Source organism: Mchenga conophoros, linkage group LG3 (genome assembly GCF_057382185.1).
Source record: "Mchenga conophoros isolate Kocher_MC1m ecotype Shallow Benthic linkage group LG3, M_conophoros_male_GT1.1, whole genome shotgun sequence".
Classification (NCBI taxonomy): domain Eukaryota; kingdom Metazoa; phylum Chordata; class Actinopteri; order Cichliformes; family Cichlidae; genus Mchenga; species Mchenga conophoros.
Window position 1 is genome coordinate 2,297,502 of NC_140528.1, and position 11,888 is coordinate 2,309,389.

Genomic DNA, 11,888 nt, shown 5'->3' on the forward strand with positions numbered 1-11,888 from the left:
ATCACTGATTTCTAGAACCTGTTCAATTCCAATTCACAAGGTCCCAATTAGATTCCATTTAATTCTTACTCAGAGAGTCAGAAACATTATAATTCTGATCATTTATCAGTACTGACACTTGTGAAACTTCATCAGAGGTGTGAGCATCACAGCAGATGCTTTTGTGTCAAAGTAACTGAGGATAAAACACAAAACCATGAAGCAGATTTTCCTGGCCTAGCTTTTTACAGTAGATAACCTTAAAAATATTATTCTGCAGTAGAACAAAAGCAGACGAGAACCACGACTCAACAAATGTACATTGGCTGATGCTGCTGAAGTGATTCAGAGGTTTTAATAAGAGGTTTTAATAGAGACACAGCAGAGCATTTTGCAGTTTCACTTAATTTGAAAAAAATAAAATTTGGTATTGAACAGCAGAAATGAGGCTGTCTTGTCGGAAGTCATTAAAAAAAAAAATGGCTGTAAACAACGGTAGACTGCTTCATAACAAGCAAGCGAATAATGCCAAAAACAGAGATTTGAGATGGGAAACGGTGTTCTTAAAGTACACTGAGAGAGGCAGAGAGCTGTGCTGTGTTGTTTTTCTGTGTGTGTTTTAATGGTGGTGGAAGCAAACCAGCAAAAGTAAGAGGGAATTCATGACAATGTTTATGTCAAGCGAAATGTGTCTTCTTTTGCTGCTGGTTTGGTTAGAGAGAGACAAAACGTGCAGCTTCAGGATCTGAGCAGCTTTCAGCACCAACGGCATCACAGCTCAGACTTGGATTCAGGATTAAGCCCTTTATGTTTGACTGTAGTGATTGTAGCTCTGTCCTTGTTATTAATCGCTTTAGTCAAACACAGCTATTGTTTGCTGGGATGTGTATATCCTTGACAGTTTGTATCTCAGAGTTATCAAAGACACTGTGGATAATCATCAAGAGATTGTTGTTCTCTTAATAATGACCTATTTGATTGTTTGTTTTTTCTTCTTCTTACAGATTCTGGTATTTGGCCAAAAGAGAGCTTCACAATTCTTGGCTTCACCTGTGGTAGAAAAATGACTAAAGTTATGCAACACTCTCTAAAATTAAAGCTATGCAACGCTTTAACATGAATGGCGAAGGAGTGCATCTCTTTCACTGTCTCTTCCTGTCCTCTTCTCAGTCTTTGTTGTGGCACCTCTGCTATGTGTTATAGAAAGCACTTGGAATCATGTTCAATACAAAAACACCAAACTCGTGGGATTGCCCTAGCAAGCAGTTGGTAAAAACTAATTAAAACTGATATATATCAGCTTCACTTTCTAGCTGCAAAAGCACGTTTCTGCAAAAGCATGCAGTTTCCTGTCAGCACTTTTTGGCACAGAGTGTACTCAGAGTTAGGCCTTTCTTATATAAAGCAATGTAATCAGCATATAAACATTTAAGATGATCAATTTAAAGCTCAACAGTAACTGCTATAAATATTATAACTACACATGTAGTGCTTTTGCTTAAGTAAATTATAGTTGGGATCATAATAAGAAAACATGTGTTTTTATTTTCTGTGTACCCTGGGTACAGACCAGTATAAATATGGGATTCTTCCCAATAAATGCTGTCTGATAATGCTTCATATTGCATTAAACACTAGATATGTAAGCAAACAAACAAAAACCCATAGAAGCCAGTTTTAATTATTAAATGTGACAATTCTGTGATTACAGAAAATCCACACAGATGCTGTCAGAGCAGAGAATCTTTGATTTATCAGAATGATGAATGCAAACGATTTCATGAAATCTCACTCTTGTTCTGGGTTGTAAAATTCACCTGTCCAGTTAAACCGAATCCTTTGCAACACGGTTCTAAGAACCCTACCAACCTCATCCTCAGCTCTCTGCCTGTTATCCTTTTCAGCTGAGTATTCATCCACATGTGTTTCAACTTCTCTCTCATTTTCAAGCAAATTGCTCAGGCTCTCAGCTTCAGCACAGTTACCATATGGCCACTCTCTGAGGTCTTCTGTGTTCAAGCCAAACAAATTCTTACATGATCTGCAAGGCTTCATTCTGGCACCATCACGGAGACAAAAAGCCTCACACCTGATATTTCCAGGTACTTCAATTGTTCCATCAAAGTAATCTTTCTGGACTGTGTTTGGATAATAGGTCATCACCGCACCAGATACATATTTATGCCATTTTCTAACGGTGTGTTCACACCGAACGCGATGGACGCGAATAAAACGCCCCAAACGCCCCTAATTTGACGCGTGTACATTCGCGTCTCAACGCGTGTCCAAGAAAAATCCATCGCGCGTCAAAATATCATATTTTGACGCGCGTGAACCGGAAATGTGGGAGGAATGTGGGAGGGAGTTGTGCCAGACCTATTTTTGCAAGATGGCAGCTATCGAGCTAGCGCTTGAAGAGAGAGTCTCCCTTCTCTATGTACTGTGGAGAGCAGAGTAGCGGCGTAAAGGACATCCTCGCCGTACCTGGGTCCATCAGGTCCTCCAGAGGCATGAGCAGTTTGGTGAGTTTCACCACTTGCTCCAGGAGCTGCGCCTGGATGACGGCCGATTCCAGCGCTATCACCGTCATTCACTCGGCCAGTTTGAGGACCTGCTTTCCCTCGTCGGTCCCAGCATCGCCCGCCTAGACACCAACTACAGGCGCTCAATCCCACCTGCAGAGCGCCTGTCCGTCTGCCTGAGGTTAGTAAAACTATTTAATACGGTAGTCCTTTATTGATATCTGTGCTAATATGCTAATCCATCCAGTTATACACTGCTAACATGGATGTGCTATGCTAACAGTGAATGCTGTCGGTGTTTACTGAAAGCAAACTGTGGTACAGAGACGACTCTTTATAATATTTCTAGTGATACTCAGAAGCTCTCATCAAGTCCCGATTTAATTCGATTTATGCTGTTATCAGTGTTTGCATGATAGCATGGCTGTGGTGTCACATCAATGTATGCGCTCGGTGTTTGCTGATATCAAACTGTAGCATTAGCACCACTGAGTTAACCTTTGTAGTGATACTCACTCCTTTTTATTTAGACCTGGTTTGATTCTGGGATAGTTGAATATTTGTATATAATCCCTGCAGCTGTCAGACTCTATAGCAGGGGTCACAGCCTTTATTAAAACAGAGTTAGATAAAACTGTTTGGTTCATCTCTAGTTACATGGTTCTATCTTGATAAGCTATCTTATCACAGATTAATTTTTCAAAAATATTAATGATTTAAGCAAGGAAAGGGCTACATGTCAACATACAACTCTTTATTTCTATTAATGTCTCACTTCATTCCTACCTGATTGACATGTTTAGGAATTATGAGTGATTGGCTCACTGTAGTTGTGAAAGTTGCTACCAATCAAATTATGATATGTTAAAGTTAAAACAAAATACAACTGTTTTAGATATTATCTAATATACATTTTGTAATTATCCTTATAATTACAAAATGTTTTATGTAAGATTTAAGTTTTGTGATTTATATCTGACATTACAAAAGTATTTTGGAATTTGAATAATGTATTTTGTAACTGCAGTACACATAATACTGATTTTGAACAATTTTGTCCAGGTTCCTTGTCACCGGGGACTCCTTCAGGACCATCGCGTTCAGTTTCAGAGTCGGTGTGTCCACGGTGAGCCAGATCACCCCCCAGGCAGCGACGTCCATCTGGGACTGTCTAGTGGACGACTTCATGGCTGTGCCTTCACCTGGAGACTGGCGGTCCATCACAGAGGGATTCCAGGAGCGCTGGAACTTTCCTCTGTGCTGTGCAGCTCTGGATGGGAAGCACATCCAGACAAAGGCACCCCATATATCATATAGGAGACACACACATTGATATACACTAAATATTCATTTCATTTCTTTTTTGTGGTGCCCAAATTGATGCACCTGCTTGATTTTGTTTAAACAATTATTGCACACTTTCTGTAAATCCAGTAAACTTCTTTTCACTTCTCAAATATCACTGTGTGTGTCTCCTGTATGATATTTAACTGACATTTTTTATTGTAACAACCAACAATTTATACAGGAAAATAATGTCTATTAACAAGGTTGCCCAAACTTCTGCATCCCACTGTATCAGTATATTTTGTCATTAGTATAATATGAAATAAATTCTACATGTGTCAAGTTGTGTGCCAACATTTGCTGTGTAGTAGAACTGAGACATTAGTCATTATAAACATTTATTTGAAATAATATTAAAAGTCTCAAACAGAAAAACATTAAACATAAATATATAAAATATAAGAATTTACAGAGAGACAGGAATAAAAAGGACCAGCTGCTCTCCAGAGCAGGAACAAGGCTGAGGAGGAAATGCTCCATTGGAGACTGGTGTGGCCTCTTCAGGGACACCAGGGTGGCCAGCTCCACTGCCGATGGACCGTCCTGGGACCCGTCCCTCATCTGCCTCGGAGCCGTCCTCCTCTGTGGGCCTGTAAAACAGCACAAAACACAAAGAAATGAGAAGGCTGCTACTAGATTTTAATTTCAACATTGAAAAAAACAAAAACAGGATATAATCAGATTGGTTGTAGATATTTAGTAAAGGTGATCACAAGGGAATCCCACCGACTAAAAAGGTATCAGTGCTTGCTGTACATATCTGTGGGTGCAGCAGCAGGAGCTCAGGGACTGGGGATGCTCTGCTGCAGAATCAGTTGGTTCTATCAATACAGTATTAAATGTTAACAGGTTCGATATAATAATCGTAGAGTAGACAGTGGTCCCTCATTTATTGCAGGGGTTCTCAGAATAATTAGCCCCTGGTCACAGTTCTCACAATTGATTCTCAAAGTGCAAACCTTTGTAGATTGCAAAACGTAAAAGTATTATTATGCCGCGGTTTGTCTTCATCTGCCCGCCACTTTCGTGCGCCTTTTTCCCTCGCGGTGCAGGTGTCTATTTCCGAATGAGGCTCATAGTTATGGGTGTTTTTGTGCTGTTTTTTCTATTGGACGCGATGGTTATCAAAACCAAACGTGATAAATTTGGCAAGCGCAGGAGATTTGTCAATCAGGCTGCAGAATGCAATGCTGTACTGTGCAATAAAAAATCAGCGAAAAAGCAAAGCAGTGACGGATGAACAGCGGGACCACTGTGTGCTGTTTATTAATAAACAATAAAATATATTCCTAAATGACAACATGCATAAAAGCAGAACGGTATTTGTACGTCAGTGGGAAAATAGCGGTGGCTTGCTAGCTTTTGTGCGGCTTCCCCGGGTCAGTGAAAACTTTCAAAAGAGAAATGAATGAACTTACCAGGTTGCCCGATCTCTTCACATATCTTCCTCCAAGCTCGGTCCTTTTTATTCCTGTCTCGGTACTGAAAGCAGCTGGTGTCGTACAGCTCCGAGTTGTTTGCTACCGCATTGATTAGCCTTCCCCTCCATTGAAGTATGAAAGGCTTTGGCTGGATCTGCCCCTTTGACCTAGGTAACAGCCACGTCACCAGGCTCCTGATTGGTTGTCGCGGCGCGATTTGACGCTGGAGTTCAGATTTTTCCAACTCGAGCGGTAGACGCGAAACGCGCGTATGCACAAAGTGCAACACAAAAACTCACGCGCGTGGTTTTATTCGCGCGTCAAACGCGCCAGACGCGCTACACTGACGCGCGTTTCACGCGTTTTCGCGTTTTCGCGACGCAAATCTGCTTCCGAATTTTCGCGGGACCCGCAATCGCGCGTCATCGCGCCTTTCCATTGACTTTACATGTAAACCTGACGCTCTATTCGCGTCCATCGCGTTCGGTGTGAACACACCGTAAGACAGGAGGCAGCAATCATAATTTTCCCAGCGTTAGGACCTTTGGTGGACATGGAGACTCCGCAGTACCTTTCTGATTTGTTGGTTTGGGATTTTTGAGAAATGCAGATGGTGGACGAGACGAAAGCTGTTTTTTTATTATTCTCTTCTAAGTCCAAGTCTGTGAGGAGATCTTGCAGACTCTGCTTTATTTGCTCTTCATTCTCTGAGTTATTTTGCAGGACGATCTGAAAACAGTTACAGATCTGGTCAAAGTGTTGCACCTGATTATATAGTTGTTTTTCATAGAAAGTTGATCAACATGTTTGTTTCGCTGCTTGACTTGTTTAACTATGCAGGACCATTGGATGCTTTTGATTTAGACATTTTAAGATAGGGGGTGAAACATGTCACAAAAATCTATTTAATTTTAAATCAATAAGCAAAAATCCATCTTTGTTCTCACTAATTTATAATTAAATTTGCTAATTGACCTTTTTTTTTCTATTTTGCTATGCCGGGCTGTCAAAACACGCTGAATTTAGAGTCTTTGAGCTGACTTAACAGATCCAGCAGCTACACAGTGACAGCATCATATACGCCTTGAAGACTGTAAGCATCTCCAATAATGAGTCTGTTAGACATTATTTAGAACTAACAAATTCTGAAGCAAGTCTCCAGCTCTCCTGCAGTCTCTGTGTTTGGTGGAGAAGTATAGCTAGAAGCATATGTTGAAGTATAAGGTACAGTATGGATTTTCTTTGGATTTCTCAGTAAAAAAGCACTTTGCATTATACTTTCCTAAAAACTGGAAGTTTGTCAGATTGACTGAAAATGTGAGAAGAGTTATCTTACCATGTCGAGCACACAGGAGAAGGGACTTCGCCTGGGAAGCTGAGTCGAATACAACTTTAAAGGCCTGGGATATCTTCTCATTAAAGAACCCAAAACAAAAGGATTAGGGAAGATTTCTTCTGGAGAAAAGGGGATGTTGTTGATTTTGCCCAGAAACAACATGCTGTGAAGGATCTGTTGAGTGAAAACATATTTGCTTATTGTTAGTAGTGATAAACAGGACTGTCTTAAAAGTGTCAAAGGTAACACACCTCATCCACCAAGTGTTGACTTCCCGGAGTCATGTAAGAGCCCCGAACCATCCTCTTGGTAATCTTGTAGGCATTAGTTTTGAACCTCCTTTGAGAAATTGTTGTCTTCTAAAATGATAATGATCGAGCAGTTAGGGATTTAAAAACACAGGAGATCTGATAACTTTGGCTACAGCAGAGTCTGCAGACATACCTATTTTGCTCTTGGTCGGCCTATTTTAAACATGAGAGAAAACATAGTTAGTGAAATGTTGATAACATACAATGACTATCATTGGTGGCTGAAAAGATGCCAGGTAACAAGTGAAAAGCTGCTACTTACCATCGCCACAGTCTAAGAATGAAACAGGAAACACTGAGCGAGTTGCCTCCATCTTAAAGCTGTTGATCATGTGATTTAAAGGAAAGCCACACCCAGCTCTTTCCTGGAATTTTACTCGACTGTAGAAAACTGCTCCATTTGCCCCGCCCACCCATGATCTTTAATATCTGCCAAAAACAACCTTTTGGTTGTCAGTAACCAGCCGATCGTTTTCGCGATTAAAAAGTGGCTTTTTGCGGCAGCGCTCCCACCACGAGCAGAACTCCGGCTCAAAAACCGCTGTTTTTGAACACTTTTATTTACTTAAGCACTTTAATGGGCTTACTTTGAAACAAAGTGCGATTGAATGATTATTGTTATGTGTTGCCTTGAATTCGGCTATGCTGTCTGTTAGACAGCTGTTTTCCTTTATTGTTGTTTTTGTATTGTTTGTAGCGAACGCTACTGGAATGTATAGATTAAGCTACGTAGCCAAGATAATTAATAATTTAACTGTTGTACATTGGTTGATGATGATTTGCATTGTTACATAGGCTTGCAGAAAAATATATTTGTTTACCGGTAAACTGAATCGAACTTGATGTGCTAATGGACGTTTTTCTGACCTACAGGTCAGGTTTTGTTCCCTCCCTTTGAATTAATCTTCTTCATATTGAAGTGGCGAGCCGGTAGGACCATTCTTTGTTTCCCCTCTTTCCCCCACTTAGCCGTCTTTGGATTACGGACATATTTCCCCATTTGTATGAAGCTGGACTCTAAGGAGGAATACCTCAAAAGTGAACTTTAAAAAGAAAAGGACCAAAAAGGACTTTTGCACAGAAAGATCACAGCATTGATTTATTATTTAATTGTGGGCATTTATGTTGTGTGTTGTGTTAATTATTTTGTTCCATTTCCCCTTTCCTCCATTTATTCAATATATTTTTGGTACAAGATATTGCAGTCTTTGGTCTCATCATTCACACCATCTAGGCTCCATAAAGAACTATTTCTTCTGCGCGTCAGTCAGTAAACTCATCCATTGAAATAAACTAGTCCTTAAATAACTTTGAGTTACACAGTGGCAAATGTAATAGAGAAAGACACAGGGCCACCTGAAATCTGTCGTCCTATCTGATTCAAAACCAACATGTAGGAGAATCTGGAATCTTTGATTTTGAGTTAAAAATAAAATATGGGTAAAATGCAGAAATGTTTTTACTAACATGTACTAACAGAGACTTGGAGGAGAGAGACCTAATGTTTAATAATCCACATTTCACTGTTTTACTCTTTGGTTCAGATGTGGATACTGTATTGTTCTTTCTTTGTGATTGTTTATGTTTAAGTTGTTTGTTGCTGGTTTTTAGTTTTTTTGTCTGTTTGGAAGCTGACACAGTCTCTATGGAGACGGGTTTTTGGGGGGTAGCAGGAGGAGAGAAGCTGCAGAGAGGCGTGTAAGACTGCAACTCTGCTTCCTGGTCCCAACTCTGGATAGTCATATTTTGGGGGGTTTAATAAACTACTACTGCATGATGTAAAGCTGAAGTATTACACAGCTTTATGAACCTCCTGTTATCCTGGTAGACGAGTACAGCAATAAATCTTTTACTTGAACATCTTCTGGCTCCAATAAGCTTTGAAATGTGACCATGAAGTCAGAGACACACTGACTGAAACCCACAGCTGTGACTGTGGATCACATCCACACACAGTGTAGCTGCTGTCTCTGTGTGAGGTCTGTGTATATATGTACATATTTATGCTTATATTCATATTCTCTTATTCCCCTTTATTTGATATCCTAATTCTGTGCTGTGTAAAAGTTTGTCGGTGTTCTGCTGCTACAAACTGGATTTCCTGGAGGATAAACATGAGGGATTCATAAAGTTCTATCTCTCTGTTAAAATCCCCCAAAATCAATGAAATGTGAATTTCAGGCAGACGTGTTTTTAAAAGAGTCTCTTTAATGGAAAAATGTGTTTTTAAAACCAGCCAATAGGAGCGTCTGTGGATATCAGCTGAGGCTGAACTCAGGAACACCATCACATATAAATACACAGAATTAAATCACTAGATAAAAGACGTCATTAAATAAGGATCGAATCAACATGTCAGAGGTCAAAGGTCAGTCAGAAGAGGTGTGGTTAAACACTGGCAGTGCAGCGACCTAATGCAGTTTGGTTACCGCCACGGGAAAAGCCCCGCCCCCTCTGAGCCTCCGCTGTGTCCTCAGCACATCCAGGAGCAGCAGGTCAGAGGGGGCGGGGCCATGTCAGGACTTATTTTAAGTAAAATTTAAAGTGGAGCGACGGCAGGAGTCACACAGCAGTAACCAGCTCTGTCTGCCAGGGTCAAAGGTCAAACAAGTCCTGCAGCTGACCCACACACAGACTTACACTGATCCACAGAGAGTGATGAATCCACACATCACTCGGCTGGAGGAAGCTGGGTTTTGTTAGATTATAATATTATTTTATGCCATGTTAGACCCCTAATTAAAGATTGTGAATTATTATGTAGTTTTAGTTTGCATTATTCTCCTGAATTAGAAGAAGCTGATAACTATTGCATTAGTTAAACTGATGTGCATTATATTAAACTGCTGATTTATTGTGAATGAATGATATTGTTTTATGATGCATTATACTGCTGAGTTATAAGAAATACTGTTTGCAGAAAGTCATCGCCTTATTTGTCTGATTAGAAGAGAACATGCTGGAGTTTTCTGCCCCATCTCAGCAGGAGCAGATAAACAGGGAGCCAAGGTCGTAGCTTAGGCGCTGTGTGAGAGAAAGCATGTGAATGTTTAGGCTTTTATGATAAGGTGGAGGCACCAGAGGCTATAAGAGTTTGAGCAATGCTCCACCATTTTGAGATCAGAGACTGTCTGCATCAGTGTCCATCTCCCACGTGTGTGATCATTAAAATCATCGTTTGACTCAACCCGACCGGACCAGTGTTGTTATTGTGGTTTTTCTCTTGTCTCCATCCCCAATATTTTGAACTCGTAACATTTTCCACACCGTCCAATCAGAAACTAGTGTTGACGCTGAGACCCGTCTCTGTAACAGGAAGTCCATGAACAGGCAGACCCTCTGCAGCAGGCTGACCTGTGACCTCTGAGACAGAGGGAGGAGTTTGTGTCAGCAGGGGGCGCTGCAGCATCGCCTGAGAGCTTTAAGAACAACAGCAATAAACAGGAAGTGAAAGTCACACTTCTGTTGGTGTGCGTCATCAGCAGACCCCACCCTCTGCAGGAAGCTGAGATAAGAAGCAGCCAATCACAGAGCAGAGAGCATGTGACTTCCTGTTCCTGCTGTTACTGTGACAACAGCTCCTGGGACAGAGAGCAGCTTTCTAAAGAGGAAAGATGCTGCTGTCACCCCCGGGTGTCATGTGACCCACCTGATGTACCGATTTAAGACTGTAAGAACAATAATAACATGTTTTAGTCAGGTGATCCATGCAGAGCAGATCCATGTGACCAAACACAGCTGGATCACATGTTTCCTCTCCTGGAAACAGAAAGCCTTCATGTATAAAGGCTCATGTACCCACTGAGCCCTGCTCTCAGATCTGTGAGGCTTTAACAAACAACAGTTTAAAGTCATGTTTAGCATCTTCTGTCAGTGTGGAAGGTCACACACTTTCCTGAGTGTTGAACCCTGAACTACTAGCTGTTCATGTCAGCCTGGACATAAATACAGACCTGCCTGCTGTCATAGACCCCAGCACTCACATGTTACTTATAAGTGACTCATATGTATGCATGTATATATTGTGTATGTTGTGCTATTTCTTACTTAGTGTGTTGTGTCTTTGTTCCTGTTTGTGCTGCAGCACTGTAACCTAAATAATTTCCCCTGGGGATCAAAAAAGTATTCTGATTGTGATTAAATGAAAGCAGTCAGAGCAGAGGACGGTGATGTAAGGAATGGGATTTTAATCAGCCAGTCTCCTTTAACTCTCAGCATCACAAAGTAATGTGGTAACATCTGGACTGATGTGTTTACTGTCAGCTAGTTTAAATGCTGTAGGCTGCAGCCGCTGCTCTAACACTATAACTGTAACAGGGCTCAGTGCTGCTTCTAACAGTCTGAGCTGCTTCAGGCTTTATTTGTGAGGAGCACAGCAGCTTACAAACACGTGGCTGGGCCTGGACCCAAAGGAGTGTTTGTTAAAGCCTGCAGTGAATCCAGCAGCAGAATGATGGAAATGCAACACAGCAATGATGAAGAGGAGCAGCATTACAGCCAAAGTCCAGTTCATACAGTTAGGTCCATAAATCAAATAAGGGAAAATAAAATGTTGTTGGATGCACCTGTCTGCAGCCTTAATGCTCTCTGGTCGCTATGGTAACGCGTAAACATTTCTTTCAAAATAAGACACACGACTACAACACGGGAAAAGACCCAGGGAAACGAAGTTAACGATAAAAACCCTGAAAACCATTGTTGGATTTATATTTTATCATTGTCATTGTTATTGGGGAATATCTAACCATATATGCTCAGAGGTGTAGAACCAATTGTGTAATGATAGTAGTCTTTAAAGACTTTGTGTGACTCCAGAGTGTTCTGGCATTCACACCCACGTCCTGGGATCATGGGAGAGGTGCTACCTTCTTATTGTTTTGTGGTAGGATGTCTGTTTTAGTCTAAGTGCCTTTTGTTTAGATGAACTGCTGGACTTCCAGACCAGCAGGTTTAGGGAAGTCGTTTATGGGGT

General features: G+C 41.0%; 1 protein-coding gene and 1 long non-coding RNA gene across 2 annotated transcripts; one reads left to right on the plus strand and one right to left on the minus strand.

Moving 5' to 3' along the window:
• Window positions 1-1,767: 1,767 nt before the first annotated feature.
• On the minus strand, window positions 1,768-7,333 carry LOC146576977 (uncharacterized). Its single transcript, XM_085267607.1, has 5 exons — window positions 7,271-7,333; window positions 6,857-6,964; window positions 6,606-6,779; window positions 5,766-5,998; window positions 1,768-2,170 (listed from the first exon to the last, which is right to left on the minus strand). Exons 1-5 carry the CDS (start codon window positions 7,331-7,333, stop codon window positions 1,768-1,770), a joined length of 981 nt encoding a protein of 326 aa, XP_085123733.1.
• Window positions 2,377-4,130, plus strand: LOC146576978 (uncharacterized). Its single transcript, XR_014891359.1, has 2 exons — window positions 2,377-2,682; window positions 3,564-4,130. It is a non-coding gene; the product is annotated as an uncharacterized LOC146576978 (long non-coding RNA).
• Window positions 7,334-11,888: the final 4,555 nt, after the last annotated feature.

Bases quoted from the DNA above. Each gene is read 5' to 3' on its own strand.
- LOC146576977 (XM_085267607.1), bottom strand. From the start codon at position 7,333: ATGGGTGGGCGGGGCAAATGGAGCAGTTTTCTACAGTCGAGTAAAATT. The intron at 6,965-7,270 runs GTGTGGCTTTCC...TTATCATTTTAG, and splicing joins AAATTCCAGGAAAGAGCTGG to AAGACAACAATTTCTCAAAG. The intron at 5,999-6,605 runs GTAAGATAACTC...AACTGTTTTCAG, and splicing joins TCTCCTGTGTGCTCGACATG to ATCGTCCTGCAAAATAACTC.